At 41.5% G+C, this 18,036-nt stretch overlaps 1 protein-coding gene across 2 annotated transcripts in view; it reads left to right on the top strand.

Annotated features, from left to right (window-relative positions):
- The window catches only part of DERA (deoxyribose-phosphate aldolase), a 70,830-nt gene that overhangs the window by 39,463 nt on the left and 13,331 nt on the right, over positions 1 to 18,036 (top strand). For both annotated transcript variants that reach the window (XM_040967546.1, XM_040967536.1), the window contains exon 6: positions 1,705 to 1,833. In XM_040967546.1, coding sequence (XP_040823480.1) covers positions 1,705 to 1,833 — 129 coding nt within the window. The remainder of the gene's footprint in view (positions 1 to 1,704; positions 1,834 to 18,036) is intronic.

Raw genomic sequence — 18,036 nt, forward strand, 5'->3', positions numbered from 1 at the left:
CCTTTTGAATGTGTAGATAAATTAAGCCTCTTCACAGATCAGGTGACATTTTCAGGGTAAGGAGGATGGTATGGCATGCCAGAATGTCTCTAGCACTCACGCTGTTTATTACGAAGATTTTAGAAGTGTTTGATGCTTTCTGTGGGAACCATCTGTTGATGACTAACAGCTGTGAATTTATCATGCACTACACTATTTACCTTCATTTGAATTCAGTTTTAACTTTGGAATTTCAAGTTAAGTTCAGGTTTCTAGGATTGGGAAGGCAAGTTTTGTTCTCTATTTTGTAAATTTTATGGTTTTGACTAAGTTGGAGTCTCATTGTAGTCTTTTTATTTGTACTTTAATGAAATCATGAATTATAGCTCTTTCGTATTAGCATTAAGAACTTAGCATAAAAAGCCTACCCTTGATTATGAGTGTTCCTCCTTGGTTCAGTTGGGTTCATGTACTCTGAGCCAGTCACACCCATGCACGCAGGAAATCGAAAGCTCCATTGCGGTCCTAGCATTATTATTGGTTATCTGAATTTTGAATTTCACAAAATTCATGCAAAAGTAGGATATAAAAAGTTTATATTATTTCAAAACTGGTAGTAATTCACACATAATTGTTTCACAATATATATTTTTCTTTTTTAAAATTTATTTATGTTTTATTGGAAAGTCAGCTATATAGAGAGGAGGAGAGACAGAGGAAGATCTTCCATCCAATGATTCACTCCTCAAGAGACTGCAGCGGCCAGAGCTGCACTGATCCAAAGCCAGGAGCCAGGGGCTTCTCCAGGTTTCTCATGTGGGTCCTCTACTGCTTTCCCAGTTTGCAGCAGAAAGTGGGATGGGAGGCAGGGCCGTTGGGATTAGAACCAGTGCCAATGTAGGATCCTGGCGCGTGGAAGTCAAGGACTTTAACCACTAGGTTACCATGGCGGGCCCATAATGTAAATTTTCAAAGAAATTTCTGGACGCCACTTGCATACAGATTTCAAGAGTTGGCACCAAAATAAAGTTAGGTTTTAATCCTACTTTCCCATGGAATGTTTGACGTTCCTGTGTATTTTAAACTAAGGTGCTTTCTGGTTGTTATGTGGTGGCTCCGAGTTTGGGGTGAATAATGCATAACTGCCTTTCTGAAGCTTTCTATAGATGGTTTCATGCACATTCATGGAACACTACTTGGCCAGGCTCAACACTTAGATATGTTGACATCCACCCTGGCAGAGAGTGGGACAAGCTGTTATGTTTTCTTTATCATTAGCAAAGGTCTCTGTAGAGGTCTACTTTATATTCTGACAAGAGAACCCATGACATGTGGAGGGAAGAATTAATAGGGCTCTTTAGATGAAAAATTGGGTATGATGTTGTACGTAGGGTAAATAATTTTTTTTCCTTATCGGTAACCATCATCTGGAAAAGGTAGAAATTATTTATAACTTGTGTGTCATTATACTATTTTAAAAGCTCACTGACTTTGGACCTCAGGCCAGGGCTAAGCAATTCAATGGTAGCAAGCGTAGCATTCCTTGTCACAGGATGTGAACTGCAGCAGAGTGCTCTAGGCGATATTAAATTGGGGTGATTTTTAGAAAGTGACAAATGTTTTATGTTTCCCAAATATGAAACGGGTTCTACGAGCTCTAAACGGCTGCCAACTTATGTTATCACTTGCCTGCTTTGTAACGGCCTCAATTATTTTCTTCCCTAGCCCTGTATGATGAAATTCGTCAGTTTCGCAAGGCCTGTGGGGAAGCTCATCTCAAAACCATCTTAGCAACAGGAGAACTCGGATCTCTTACTAATGTCTATAAAGCCAGTATGATAGCAATGATGGCAGGTGAGTGTCTTGCATTCAGTTGCTGTTTTATATGGAATTGATGTTTTCAGAAGAAAGAAGTCAGTGAAAACATTTGGTCGTTAGTAAAAGTGCTCACCACTTGAAATGTTGGGTAAGACAGAGTCATTTACACAATGTGACACGATCAAAAAACCCTTGGCCTTCTTCCATGTTTTTGTGTCATTTCCTTGCTGCACTTTCCTTTCAAGGCAGTAGATGGCTCCCTTGTTAGTGAATTGCCTTTTGTGTTGGTTGTTTATTGATCAACCTATGTGAGACATGAATTTCTTTAACTCTGACTTATTAAGCTTCTTTTATTCGGTGTATTTAAGCCTAATTTTTTTTCCCCCTAAGATGTATCCATACTAACTGAGGATAGTTCCTGCCTTTGCTTGTGTCAGTTAAAGAATTAGTATGTCGCCATTGTTTTTTAGTCTTTGAAATGTTGGCTGACGTTTCTTTATTTGCACAAAGAATAAACCTGTCCATTCAGACCAGTGAGTCTCTTTACTCTGCCTACTGTATTTTTCCATTCCAGCCCCATCATCCTCCACGTGGATTTCTTCAACTAGCTTGCCTGTCCTTACTTTTGTCCTCCGTCAATCTGTTCTCTACACTGTTGTGAAACTGGTTTTTTTCAAAATGCTAATTCAGGGATAGGTGATTTGGGTGCAGCTTGGGATGCCTGTATCCCAAATGGGAATGGTCAGGTTCAAGTTCTGGCTTTGCTCCTGATTGCAGCTTCCTGATAATGAACACCCTGGGAAGCAGCAGGTGGTGGCTCGGGTTGTTGGGATTCTGCCATCCCCAGGAGACTCGGATAGTGTCTCTGGTTTCCAGCTGTGGCTTGACCCAATCCTAGTCATCATAGGCATTTGGGGAGCACACCAAGTCTCTGTTTCTATGCCTTCAAATAAAGTGAAAACAAGCAAATATTTAAAACTCTAACTCTGTTATGGCACTGTTTGCTTAAAATCCTCTGTGACTTCCTTTCAAATTTTTCATGAAGCAGAAATTCCTGAGTCCTCCCTAGGACCTTGCCTGTGCTCTGCCATTTCATTTTCCATCCACTTCCTGTATTCCAACCATATAGAATTACTTACAGCTCCCTGCAGAGGGTGCCATTCAACTCTCTTGAGTCTTAGGTCAAGCTGTGTGCCCTGCCTCGAATGTCTCTCGCTCAGATAGTTCCCTTAGGTCTTTAGATTCAGCACAAATGTCAACCTTTTATAGGAATGCCACCCCTAATAACATCCTCTCCCCGGACTTGATTCATTATCTACTCTATGTGCCCTCCATCATCTTATTAAAACCTCTGACATAACTTACCATCCGGTATTACCTACCATTTAATGTTGAATGTCTGGGTGCTCTACTAGGAACTTACACTTCGGTGGAGATACCTGGACTTCTACGGTCTTAACTTTGACCCATCCATTGTCATCACCATCTAGATTTCTACACTTCTGTGTACTTTCTCAGCGCCCTGTCAGACTTAATAGATAATTCCCTGGATCCACGGAAGCATTGGTGGTGCTACTGCTCAGATTATGGCTGCTATTTCAAGAAAATAGCCGCTCTGTTTGTCTCACTCAAAGGACAATCTCTGGATAACCTAAGGAAATACTAAAGAATGGAATACTTTGAATAGTAGTTAGTTAGTGGCGTTTAAAGAAAAAGCTTTATTTCATTATTTGAAAGGCAGAATTAGAAAGAGAGACACACACAGAAAGAGAGAGGGAAATCTTCCATCTTGTGGTTCACTCAGCAAATGACTACAACAGCCAGGGCTGGCCTGGTTCAAAGGAAGGGAGCCAGGAGCTCCATCTGGTTTTCTCATGTAAGTGCCAGATATCCATGCATTGAAGTCTTCATCTACTTCCTCCCAGGGTGGGTAATATCAGGAAGCTGTTTCAGAGATAGAAGCAAGACTTAAACCCAGGTACTCCAGTCTAAAATGTGCTTGAGCCAGGAACTCCACCCACACTTTTACCTGGGTGGCAGTCTTCAAGCATTGGCTCCATTATCTCTTGCCTTCCCAGGCACATTAGAGAGGACTAGATTGGAAATGGAATATTTGGAACTTGAACTGGCATTCTAATATGGGATGCCAATGGCTTAAACCACAGTGTCCGAATGCTAGCCTCAGGCTTCTGGAATTTGACCTGCTTGACCTGGTTGAGCCCTGGGTGTTGTGAACTTTTGGGGGAGTCAGTCAACCAATGGAAAGGGTGTGTGTGTGTGTGTGTGTGTGTGTATGTAAAATGCATAAGAAGCAAATATTTTAAAAATATCAACTTCATTGTGGTGAATTTGCATTCAGTGAAATTAAGCCGTTATGTGTAAAGCATAATGAGCTCTGAGAGTTTTATATGCTTAGAACCACTGTACTGATTAAGAAATAGAACAGTTCCACCATCCTAGAAATAACTTGTGTGTTCTTTTATGGTCATTTCGGCATTTGTCACTTACTATCAAGTGTCAGCTGTTGATTTGAGTTTGTCGCTATTGTTTAGCTTTGCCAGTTTCAGAGCCTCATGCAATCACATAATTGGTACAAAATTCTGCTGATTTTCCTCCCCTTTGTGCAATGTAAATATCAATAATATCTTTGAACCCACTGCCACGTCATAGCAGGGTAATACCTCACCTGCTGCACCAGCATCTGTTTGGGACCTATGCTAGTCGGTGTCCTGGATGCTCCATTCCTGATCCAGCTCCTTGCTTATGACCTGGAAAAGCAGCAGACCACTCAGTTCTTGGGGTCCTACACCCACATGGGAGATGCAGAAGAAGCAGCAGGTTCCTGATTTCAGACCAACTCAGATCTGGTCATTGCAGCCATTTGGGGAGTGAACCAGTGGGTCTCCGATTTCTCTCTCTCTCCTCTCTTCTGCCTTTCAAATAGAAATTAACAAACAAGACAAAACAAAACAAACAAAAAAAATCACTGCATCTTAAGGGGTTTACTGATAAGTATTCCATTGTACTGAATTACTAAATTTATTGGCATTTCCTTATAATAGTCTCTTTTGGCTATGAAATCTGTGTGATTTCTACTCATATCTCATTCTCCATTCATAATTTGATTGTTTTCTTCCTTATTTTTATGGTTATTCCCACCTCCTTTTCCTGGAGAAAGTCTTGCTATTGCTTTGCCAATTTTATTAACTTATTCAAAGAGTCATATTTTTGCTTCTTTTCTTTCATTAGCCGTCATTTAAGGTATTTTCTAGCTCCTATTATAATTTTTCTTGTTGTTTAGAATGCTTTCTGTGTGTGTGTGTGTGAAAATTTATTTATTTTTTTGAAAGGCGGATTTACACAGAGAAGATGAGACAGTGAGGGAAAGATCTTCCGTCCATTGGTTCACTCCTCAAATGGCTGCAATGACTTGAGCTGAGCCAATCTGAAGTCAGGAGCCAGGAGCTTCTTCCGGGTCTCCCATGTGGGTACAGGGTCCCAAGGCTTTGGTCCATCCTGCATTGCTTTCCCAAATCACAGCTGCAGAGTTGGATCTGAAGTGGAACAGCTGTCAACCATATGGGTTGCCAGCACTTGTAGGTGGATAAATTAGCCATTGCACTGGCCGCTAGAAAGTGTTCTGAAGTGTTATTTAGGTTGGGATGGTTATTTTCCAAGAAAGTATTTCCTTCTGGAACTTTGTTAATTTATAATTTAAAAACCGGTTATGCCTAGAGACTATTTATTGAAAGAATCTTTTGGTGCTCTAACTAGTGAGTTACTTTATAGTTTAGTCCATGATATAAATATATGCTTCAAAGTAACTACTTCCTGAACTTAGTATAAATATCCTTTAGGTCAAGTTATTTGATAGTGTTATCCAGATTTTGTTTTGGTCTATTTCTTTTCTTTGTTATGGAGAGGGTAAAGACGAAATATGATGTTGGATTTGCCTACATATTCCTCTGTGTATTTTGGGGATTTGTTATTGTATATGTAATTTTAGGATTGTTGTGTTTGCTGTTCATTTCTCTGAGGTCCGTACTTTTTCTTCTTTTGAGGGTGTATTTTATGTTTGATTGTATTTGTGAAAGGTCTTTTAAAAGTTCTTGGAAAAGGTGCCTTATTAAAAAAATGCACATATGGATTTCAATTTGTTTTGCACCCATGTGAATTTATCTTTTATTTTAATTTCTATTCTTCTAGAACAGCTGATTTAGAGTCCTTGTCTACAAATTTGTACGTGTGAATATCTCAGGGTCTATGTCTTGAGCTGCCAACTTTCCTGGGCCTAAAAATATTTTGCTCAGTGTTACAGTTATTTATGGCAGGAAGGCAATTCTGATATTAGTTACTCTGTTAGATCTGAAATTCATCATTGCTTTATTTTCATATTAATTTAGAATCAAAATCTCAAAGCAAAGTAGTTTGTAGCATATATTCATAATAAGTTATTTTGTAATTTTGACAGCCATTTAGATTAGCAAAGACAATTGTCTGGAGAAAAAAAATAGTTGGGGAGATCTGTGTATGTTGAGTTTTATATGTGGAGGCTTCAAAATATTTATGTAAAAATGGAATTAAAAACAACACCCATGAGCTTTTGAAGCCCCTCATATAACGTTATTAGTAAAAACTCAGTTAACTGGTGTTAGCTATTTGAAGATACAGGCTCGTTTGAAAGGCAAAGAAAAAGAGTCTACCATATGCCTTTTCAAGTTCAAAATGGCCGTAACAACCAGGGTTGCGCCAGATTGAAGGTAGCATTCGGAAGCTCCATCCTGGTCTCCTACATCAGTTGAACAGATGCAAGTCTGAGCTGCCTTCCTAGCAGGAAGTAGGATCTGAAGGGAGGTAGTTGGGTAACCATTTGGGATGCTGATCTGGAAAAACATCAGATTAACCCATGGAGTTGCAATGTTTGCATTAGTAACTTCCTTTTGGTTTAATCTTGAGCAGTTATCTTTCAAATGTTTAAAGGATGAGGAACTCAGCTATAAAGTTAGGAAGGCCTGGTCTCTTATTTTCCCTCGTGCATTTATGACCTTGTGTAAATGAATGAATCTGTTTATCAAATCAAATGAGTAAAGTATGGGAATGCATTAGAAACTATCAGTGAAGTCCTTGGCAAGCTATTTTTTAAAAAATCAGTGTAGTTTTTCACCTCTTCCAACTTTGGTAAGAAGGGAAGCATAATCCAGCATTTTTTCTGGACTGTTACATAATCGACAGTCACTTTTCAAAACCATTTGGTGTAGCTGTACAAGCTATATGAGAGTGAACTGGAGTTCTCTCTATACTGATCCCAGAGCTTACTCTGTCAGCAGACTTACTCTGAATCCAAGATATGAACTTGTTTTATTGGCTTTTGCCTCTGTCTTCCATAAGCCAGTTATAAAAAGAGTCTGATCTACTGACTGTGGCCAAGTTAATTGTGTTTGTGTGGCCCTGCCCAGCTGTGTTTTTCTTTTTTTCCCCTCTCTGGAAGTGTGGTATCCACATCAGCTTTTCAGACATGTAAAACGGCTCCTAACTAGAGATCGAACCAGAAAAAAAAAATTGAATCTGTGTAAAAATATACAATATTATCTATAATACAACAATAACATGAACATGTCCTCTGAGCATTTGCTTTGTGCCAGGGGTTGTTTTAAGTGCCTCTTGCACATTTACAATTAGTCTTCTCAATAACCCTATGCAATAGATACTGTTATATGACAAAACAGGAATGTTGGTTCAAAGGGCATTTATGCTGCTGTTCTGTGTCGCCATTGTTGATATGTATTCCAGATACTTCCTTCTCTGTTGTCATTTCCTCTCTTTGTTAGAGCCTTTCCCATCCCTTTGTCCATTTGTGAAGATAAAAATACAGTTTCCAAATTCTGTCAAACCTCTCCTTGATCATCTAGAGGCAGAATTCATTAGTTGGTCCTACTGTTGTGCTGCTCCTGGGAGGACCTTGTAAGTACCAGTAGCACCTGTCACATGGCATTGCCATCAGCTCTTCTGCTGGTTTGGATGATTTGTAATCCAGTGAGCTTCCCTCAGGCCAAGGACAGCACCATGCTTATCTTTGTTCATCTTAATCACTATCAAGCCTGGTATCAAGTAGTTCCTAGGAAAACATTCTCAAATGCATACATGAATGGAAGAGGAAGAGAAATAAGAGATAAGACAAACCAGGCAAAGTGAAATTTGAGCATTGCGATGCATCTTACCTGATGTGCCATATTCTTGTCGAGTTTGTCCTGTAACAGAGCCAACTTATTTTTTTTAATTGGGCAAAAAACTAGATGATTCATATCTTTGACAGGGGAATTGCATTTCTAAGGCAGTTTTTGGACAGTTCCTGGCAGTGGTGTGACACATTTAAGGTTTGTAAAGATACAGAGGAGATTCTAGAGGCAAAAGAGGTCTCAGGAGGCCTTTTCACTTCCACTTTTTGGCTAAAGTGGACATTCTCTTTCAAGAAAACGTGGTCGTGAGAGAAATAACCAATGAAGCAGGCGGGGTAGGAGTGAGCCCTTCGAAAGCTTAATATAATCTGAGAAGAAGCGAGAGCCGCGTGCTTTCCCTGGAACAATTCAAGAACAGAGTGATAGGAAAAGCAAGACAGGGAAACATACTCTCCCGGAACAGAGGGGGGGAGCGCAGGTCAGTGTACTGCTGAGGGATTTCAGCTCAGCAAACGCACACACTCAGAATCGGGGAAAGTGGCTTTATCTTTCTGTAGCGGTGGGCTGTTCACGTACACACAACAGCTAACCAGCTCTGCTCTGAAGTTATTCTAGACTTTATCTTGGGAAATAATGCAGGCATGATAAATAAGGTTGGAGTGGCGAAGTACTGAAGATGCAATCATAATGTCATCAGGTTTGAATTGCTGATGAAGATCTGTGGGAAGAGTAGGAACACAAAAATACGGGGCCATGCGGACAGCAGACCTTGAAGGAATGCAAAATGAGTTTCGAACTTGGCTGGAATTTTGCATTGTACAGGAAATCAAAAATGCAAAGAGTTGGAGCCAAGGGAGGGAATATGCGAAATCCAACCCAGTAAGATCAAAGCAGTACATAAGAATGAGATGAAGCAGAGAAACTGCAAAGGGAAAGCTTTGGAAGATACAATGAAGGAGGAAGAAGAGTGGGGAACTTGCTGGGAACTGAAACACTAACCACAAAGGGTGATTAATAGCTAATTAACATCTAAAAGTTTTTTTTTTTAAGTTTCAATAGGAATCAAGCAGAGTGACAGTGATTTATTTTTCTAAAGATTGTCACGAGTCACACTGAGTCCTCTCTCTCAGGCTGCAAATCTTTGTATACTCAAGGAGTATTGATCCAGATGGTACACCAGACCCCTGTGGTGTTTCAGTCTCTTTGTGTGTGTGTGTGTGTGTGTTTTCATGGAAGAACATTCAGTTATGAAAAGGAGTGTGGGTATTCAAAGCTCTTCACTGACAAAAGCCAAATAATACAGATATGTGCTGGGATGAGATAAAGGGTTTAGAGGCACACAACTGGCCTTGCGATTGAAGCGCCCACATCTTGTGCTGGAGTGCCTGGATATGACACCTAGCTGCAGCTCCTGGCTACAGCTTCTTGCTAACGCTGATCCTGGGAGGCAGCAGGTAGAGGCTCAAGTGATTGGGGTCCCCCCCACATGGAAGAGGAATGCTGGGCCATGTTCCTGTCTTGGTTTTGGACTGGTCCAGCCTCCGCTGTTGCAGGCATTTCGGGGAGTGGACCAGTGGATGGGACTGCTCTGTTTCTCTCTGCCTCTCAAATCAATAAACAATTTTTTAAAAAAGAGTTGGAGGATGTTCAAAGTGTCAGTCTATATACAGTTTCTTCAACTAGCCTTGGAAATTAAGCCACTTACATATTGGAAGTGAACTTGCTGTCCCATTTCTGGATTAAATCGAAAATCAGATCCCAAGCAGAAGTCTCAGAAAGTGTATTCCTAACCATCCTCATTCCTTGTTGAAAGCAAAATAAAGGGCTCTGCAATGGTGAAATGAAGGTGTCAGCATGGCAGTGTTTCCTCTGCAACCTGTGGAGGACAGGCCTTCCCTGTCTCTTCCACTTCTGGTATTTGTTGGCAAGGCTGGGCATCCCCCAGCTTGTCTGAGCATCATTGTACTGTCTGCCTTTGTTGTCACATAGCCGATTTCATGTGTGTATGTCTTTGTGTTTCTTCTCTTTTGCTTATAAGAAAACCAGTAATATTATGGCCTGCCTCAGTATGACCTTCTCTTAACTAATTACATCTGCGTGACCCCATTTACAAAGAAGGTCACTGCCTGAGCTATTGGGAGTTGGCATTTTGATGGATCTTTATTTTCAGGGAAGGGGCACCATTTGTTTCCTGCTAAGGAGAAATGGGCTTCTTGTTCCGTGGATCTGTTATTTGCTATAAAGACGAGGAAATCAGCAAAAGGTGTTTAGAGTCCCACCAGCAAACTTAGATTCACGTGCGCAAGATTGATTTTCCCCTCTTAGCTATGTCGGATGGTTTTGTGGAGAGGGGAAATCTAGTAGATATTAAATATTTTTATCTGCGAAAAGCATTGGGTAAGGTTCTCAATGGGAGATTAATGGCTAAAATAAAGAATGAGGCATTAGGAGATAAATTTGCTTATGAGCAAGAGACAGAGACTAACAGTAGAAAGAAATACTTTTTAGATTGGAAAGGATGTGACTTACAGCACAAGCTCGGAATCAGTTTTGGGACCTATGGGTTTTTCACTTTATTTTTATTGGACTTTGTAATAAAAATACAGATCTTCAAACAGTACAAGACAGGGTGAGTAATACTACAAGCATCAGTAATCAAAAGTTATTCTCTATCATAAACTAAATGACTGATAATAAATACTGACACCCGACTACACAATGTACTGTAATATTATAAAACGGAGTGAGCGCCTCTCCTGTGTTCTCTCTTCTTCTGCATGGGTGAATATTTCTTTATTTGCTTTAAAGAAATATTTAGAGGTTTACAGGTTTACATTAGGTACCGAGTAAATGAAAAAAAAATGTATATATGTGTGTATTTCTAAAATTTGCATAGATGTGTTAACTGAAGGAAAAAAAATTGGTTGAAGCAAGACAAAGTTTATGCTGCCATCCCCGGAATAAAGAAATAAGGGGCCCTGTGGCTGAGTCGCTCACCAGGCTATGTGATTCAAGAGACTTGAGGAGGGAGGGGGTGTTATTGAAATCATCCACCTGATCTGTAGTCAGTGCTGTAATCGAAGCATGTACAAAAAAAAGTCGCTGCTAGAAGGATGAGAGAACATAGCTGAGGGAGTGCAATGTATTATGGAACTTTTTTTTCCTGAGAAAAAAATGTTAACATGATTCTATGAAAAATCTATAAACGTCACTGATTATGTATATAACGTTTGACTTCCCTGGGACTGGTTAAGTATATGAGAAGCATGCTTCTGCGGTTAGAATTTTTGCCTGCTGTTTCTCATCCTTACACATTCCCCTTCATTTCTCTATGTCTTGTGCCTTGTCAAATAGGCCAGGAGGGCAGCAAATAAACATTCGAATGAATGTCGTAAATGCTTAGAAAACAGAAGCATAAAAGAAGCTTCCATTCTCAGGCTGTCCATTTCACCAGGGAGGAAAGAAGAGATCCAGAAAAGGCCAACTTCACGAGGCATTTGCCTAAGGACAAGAATCTAGAGTTACCAGCACAGCCTAGAACAAAGTCCCACCCCACCTGCACACAGTGGAGACTGGGGCATATAAAGTAGATTTGAAAAAAAAAAAAAAATCCTACAGCCAGAGATTCTGATTTTAATGGACTCTGCATGGGGCCCAGAAATGAGTGCTTTTTAGAGAGTACCTTTTGAAATTTTCCAGGTGCGCTTCTCTGTATGGGCAGACATGAAAATGCTTTTAAATTTAGGGTTCCTGAAATGAAGACAGGGAATTGCTCTTCTCGTGCTTGTAGTTTGGAAATTATTTAAAGAAAAAATTTCAGATTTGGAGAGGGGAGACTACCTTTAGCAAAACCAGGTCTATAGTGAACCAGCCAGTTTTTCTAATAGCTATTCACTTTACAGATTGATTATTTTCAACACAGAGCCCACATTCTAGTCCAAACAAGACGTGCCTTGGTTATGTGGTCTCTGGGCCAGCCTGAGTTCCAACCGTAAATACCTAGGGATGGTTCTTTGCTTTAAGTGACTCATCCAAGAAGCAGTCTGTGGAAGTGTATTCATCAGACAGTGTTCTGTTACTGTAAGGCATTGGAGGATTCAAAGAGAACATGAAGAGAGAAAAAACAAGGATGACAGCCTCTGACCTTTAAAATTGACGCTGTGTCCTAGCATGGTGTGGAAATGAAAAGTAGGTTTCTGATTTATGCTATTGGGAATGCAGGAGGCAAAGGGAAAGCTTTTTTTTTTTTTTTTTTTCTGTAGCACTGCAAGAACACAGCTAACCCTCTGTGGAGTCGCCTGAAGAATACACCAGGTAAATGGCAGGCAGATGGCAGTTTTAGGCACACATGTGGAAGAAGGCATTGGAGAGAGGGGCTCCTTGGCTCTCAGCTGGTGTATGCGAAGTGGGCAGGAAATGGAGGAATGACAAAGGAAGTGGGACAGGAAGCTGGTGAGCAACGTGGAGCTTCATGCCATTTCACCAATCTTGGTTTTCTTTTTTGGAGTTCCAGACTGTTTTCTGCCCAAGGAATGAGTCTTTGCTCCAGTAATCATTCAGTCCCCAGGATTTATGTCAGACTTGGGTGTCAGACTCTGGGGACAAGCATGGCAAAGACACCCTTTCCTCTTGCTATCTTGCGGTCATCAGGCAATATTTGCGGGTGGATTTCACTGTAGGCGTTGTCGACGGGTGGCACAACTGGCAGGTAGGGCCCTTCAGCTGGAGGCAGGGAACCCATGGGGGAGCCCTGACCCTGTCCTTGACTCTGCTGGGAGCTGAACCAAGGTGTGCAGCAGAAGGCAGGGGAGCAGATGGCTGGTATTTTTTTTTAAAAGTCAGATATACAGAGAGAAGAGACAGAGAGGAAGAACTTTCATTCATTGGTTCACTCCCCAAGTGGCAACAATGGCTGGAACTGAGCTGATCCAAAGCCAGGAGTCTGGAGCTTCTTCCAGGTCTCTCACATGGGGTGCAAGGTCCCAAGGCTTTAGACCATCCTCTACCACTTTCCCAGGACACAAGCAGGGAGGTGGATGGAAAGCAGGACCACTGGGATTAGAACCAATGCCCACATGGGAGTTTGGCATGTGCGAGGAGAGGACTTTAGCTGTTGTGATGTTTTGATATACACTTTAGAATGATTACTATGGCCAAACTAGTAAACAAAGAAACATGCCATCTCTTTGCAGATTTTAGTAGTAAGACCACTGAAGAGCCATTCCAAGCAAATATGAAGTTGACAAGTAAAATTAGAGACAAAATAAAAAGCTCTTGGAATTCCCCCCAGAGAGCCTACATAATGCAAGGGGAGCCTCCGCACCAAACACAAGTAAAGCATTCCCTGGAAGCTTCATTCCCCATCAGGCCTTTTCTGTGGTGGCGTGTATAAATATAGCCGCTTCATGCTTCCTAGAGTCCTTAAAAGTATTTTCATTTTTATTTATTTATTAGAGAGGTATAGGGAGAAAAATAGAAAATAGGAGAACTCATATCCAGCCTTGACTAAACAGCAGAGGAGTTGCATCCCTAAGCCAGGAACATAGTGCAAGACTCTCCGGTGAATAATAAAAACTACCATGACGTATCAGTGCTTGTTCCCCAGGTCCCCTGAGCAGAAAGCTTGAGTTAGGTGCCAGGGCAAGCGCTTTGATGTGGCATATGGATGTCTTAATTGACTTCCTCCTCCTGCTTCTTTTTTTTTTTTTTTTAAGAATATATGTGTTTTTATTGGAAATGCAGATTTACAGAGAGAGAGAGAGGCAGAAAGATCTTCCATCCTTGGGTTCTCTCCCAAAATGGCCATAATGGCCAGGGCTGAGCTGATCACGAGCCAGGGGCCCCCTCCAGGTTATTCATGTGGCTACAGGGTCCCGAGGCTTTGGGCCATCCTTCACTACTTTCCCAGGCCACAGGCAGAGAGCTGAAACAGGAAGTGGAGCAGCTGAGACATGAACCGGTGCCCATAGGGGATACTGGTGCTTGCAGGTAGAGGATTAGCCAACTGAGCCATCGTGTCAGCCCCCTTAACCGGCCTGTTCACTGCTTATGCAAATGCTTACCCTAAAAGATGGTTTTCAGAGAACATGGTTCTCAACTTTTATTAATGCATGGAAAAGAGAATTGAAGCTAATGAGGAAAAGAGGCGCTCCGGTATTTTCTGATCTAAGGAGAAGCAAAAGATTGGCCATGTTCTTAGATGCTTATTAGTAATCACTTTAGCTTGTTAAACAGCAGGATCTCCACTAAAAATCAAGAGTGCATTTGCAGATGAATTCACCATTCAGGGACAACAACTTTGTTAATAGGGATTTGGTTCTGCATTGCATTTCTATTTCAGACATTCAGATGGACTGTGTATGTTAAGTTTTTGTAAGAACTGAAGAAAATCTTTGTATAAATGCAGAAACACACGCCTTGGGAGTTTCCAAAGTCAAGGTTGGGACCCACTAATTTATAATGATCATCTGTATGTATGTGCTTCTTAATGCAAGATGTTAGAAAACTTGGTAACTTTAATGGGATTTGTGAACCTTTTTTTAAGATTTAGAATCTGAGAATAATTCAGTAAAGAAGAAACAGAGGAGCTAAGGATGTGGGTCTGTGCCTTACAGAGTTCAAACTGAACTTTTGCTGTTTAGAGGCTTAAATGATTAAGTTTGTTTTCATGCAATCTACTTTAAAACACATTTTTGTTAGCTGGTCGGCACATGGCTTTAGATGGAGTGTGGAATGCTGGGAAGATAGCCTCAGAGTTGAAAAATTTGCTTTACTTTCCTTCAATCAAAATAGGAAGTTTGTGTGTTTGGGACTACCATCTGAAAATGTGATTTTTTTTCCCTCCTAAGATTTATTTATTTATTTGAGAGGTAGAGTGACACACACACACACACAACCACACACACCTAGATTCATTCCCCAAATGACTCTCCTATTCAGCACCGCCAAGCCTAAGCCAGAAGCCAGGAACTCCATCTGAATCTCCCACATGGAGAGATGGCAGAAGTCCAAATACTCAGGCCAACTTTTGCTTTCCGCTGGGCACATTAGCAGGGAGCTGGATCAGAAGCAGGGCAGCTGGGCACAGAGGAGCACTCTGCCATGGGATGCTTGTCTCATTGATGTCAGGTTGACTTGCTATGCCACAATGGCACGTACTAAAACAGATTTCCAAATTGTGTTCTGTCAAACCGTTTTGGTGAAAACCTCTCTGAGACAAAGGGTCTTGAGGTCACACAGCTTCGGGGAACAGTTTGTATGTACGAGTAAGAAATGCTGAGTCTGTTTAGAAAAGTTTACAGAAAGAAAACTTGTGTGTTACTGGTTAAGCCAATTCTATCCAAGTTATTTTAGGAACGGGTAAGTTTTTCCCTGTAGCATTAATATCAAATGGAAGAATGGAGTAAGTGGATACTAAGTAGATTCTGCCGGGTCTTCCTGTAGACATAGAAGATTATGCTCTGTGGGAGTATAAATTTTTAAGCAGACAAGATTACAATGAACACATAACAATAGCAGCATAGCGGCATAAGGAGGCAGGTGTAAGTGGTGCAATTTTAGAAAACTTGCCTTAAACACCACTCTCTCCTCATTCCTGTGGCTCATGTCAGATACTGTTGTTACCTCCTCATATTTTAGTCTAACCTTGTTAACATTTAAATCTATTGGAGGGAAGTAATAGGTCCAGGGCATGTGCATCATTACTAGCTGATAGATGTTAAGCCTCCACATTCGGTGCTAGAGGTACACGCCTGCTTCCACTCTGCTCCAGCTCCCTGCTAGTGCAGACCCTGAGAGGCAGCGGCAATGGCTCCAGTGCTCAAGCGCCTGCCACCCACATATAAGAACTGAACTGAGTTCCAGGCTCCTGGCTTTGGCTCCTCCCAGTCCAGGCCATCATGGACTTTTGGGGAGTGAACAAGTGGATCAAAGGGCCTCCTGCCTCCATTCCCCTCCCTCGCCCCTCTCTTTTTCCCTTTTTTCTCTGTTTTTCCCTTCTCACTTCCTCCCTCTCTCATCTTCCCCTCATCTCCCTTCTGCCTCGCTCCCTCTCCTTTCTTTCTCTCCTTTTTTCCCCTTCTCTCCATCTCTCCACTCCTAAAAGATATATTTTCTTCCTCTGTTTTTGTAGATGTTTGAATGTCATGGCTTTAGTAGGAGGCTGAAATGTCATATAACTGCTCTATTTTTAAATATTGGTCAGATTTCTTTTATAAACCTCTTAAAATAGTGCCTGGCATATGGTAAGAGTTGTATTAGGTGTTTATTAAATAATAAATAATGGAGTAAAACCCCATTTTTAATAAAAAAGGAGGCTGTTGCAGCTGTAGAATCGCTAAAGAATTTATGCTCTGTTTGGATGTTGTTATTTGTTAAAGCTTGCCTAGTACAGAATTCATTTCCGTTTGCTGAGTATTTATTAGGTTCCTGTTATCACAGTGCCAGTTCGGTGAGCGGTGCAGTGACGCTGGATGGGGTGGCGCCCGCCTTCAAGGAGCCTGTAGCTCACTGCAGTGAGAGGGCAGGGAACCTGTGCAGAGAAACCTCTCAACTTGTTCAGACCCAGAGTCTCTGCAGTTAGCTCTTTCTTTAGGGCTTTGATCATAGTTTCTTCCTCCTGTCTATAGCTGCTGATGTTGCTTATGTTATTTACAGAAAAACAAGATTATTGACTTATTTAAAAGTAAGAGTTAATAGAGAAGAGACGGGGAGAGATCTTCCCTCCATCTATTCACTACCTGGATGGCTACAATGACTAAGACTGGGCCACAGCAAACCAGAAACAGGAGCTTCTTCTCCCACATTGGTGGCCCAAACACACGGGCCGTCTTCCACTGCCTTTGCTAGACCACCAGCAGGGAGCTGGATTGGAAGTGGTGTAGTCATACCGTGAACGGTTGCCTTGTGGCATGCCAGCGTCACAGGTGGCAGCTTTACCAACTACGCCACAATGCTGACCTCAAACATGCTGTTACATTTTTTTGTTCATTGATATCGCAGTTTTTTCTTATCTTTCAGTAACCTGTTCAGGCAGATTGGAGCATAGATGGTTTGTCATTTAATCTCCCAGCTGGCTGCTTCTTCAATACAAATGTCCCTTCTCTGTAGCTTCCTATTTTTAGATTTTTCCCAATGATTTTTGACAGGTTCCTCTAGTAATTTTTTATTTTATGCAGTTGCGTGTTGGCTCCTTCTGTCTGGTCTGGCAGTAAGGATGGAGTGAGGATCCGGGGCTGGGTGGGCACAGCCGGTGGTGTCTCAGGGGTCCTAGCAAGCAGAGTGAACTTTGTAGGCTTGATAATCTTGTGTCTGTGGTTACAGGGTATGCCATCTATTCACTGACTCTAGTGAACAGAGTCTGGTTCCACTAGGTTAGTACAGCAATAGTGAGCACTCCAGGGACTACCTCAGGATACAACCACAATGGCTTGAACAAAAAAGTAAAAAAAAAATAATAATTTTCTTATAGAACAGCAAGTCTTGCGCTGCAGGCACTGTCATCACCACAGCTGGTTCGCCACCAGGGCCAAGGTTGGTTCTTCTATGATCCTCATAACATTTCCCTCACTGTCACAAGGTGGCTGCCGCAGCTCCTGTCCTCATTTTCTCAGTTTTCATTTTTCAAAAATGAAAAATGTGTATTAGGAGAAACTATACAGCTTCATGTGAAGTTGGCAAGGTAGTGGATGTGTCCATGAAACAGGTATGGTGGTTAAAATCCACATTGTGAACTAGAAGAGCCTTGGTTCCGGTTCCACTCGTGATCTCAGCGAAAGCTGTTTTTAAATGAGTCCTTTAGTGTCTGTGAGCCCACATGGCAGACCTGGGTTGATTCCCAGCTCCTGACCTTGACCTAGCACAGCTAGGTGTTTATGGGTGGAAACGAGGGCTGGGCAGTCTCTTCATGCCTCTTCCTGTGACTCTCTGCCTTTCAGTTTAATTAAGCCAAAAGATGTGTGACATCCAGGATCCCAGGATCCCAGGTGATCCATGACGCAGGCATGTGCAGTCACCAGTCATGGCTTTGGCTGACCATCCTTCTGCCCGGTTCATAAACTTCTTT

The sequence above is a fragment of the Ochotona curzoniae genome, unplaced genomic scaffold, assembly GCF_017591425.1.
Source record: "Ochotona curzoniae isolate NIBS_2020 unplaced genomic scaffold, NIBS_Ocur_1.0 contig_1482, whole genome shotgun sequence".
In the NCBI taxonomy this organism is placed as follows: Eukaryota; Metazoa; Chordata; class Mammalia; order Lagomorpha; family Ochotonidae; genus Ochotona; species Ochotona curzoniae.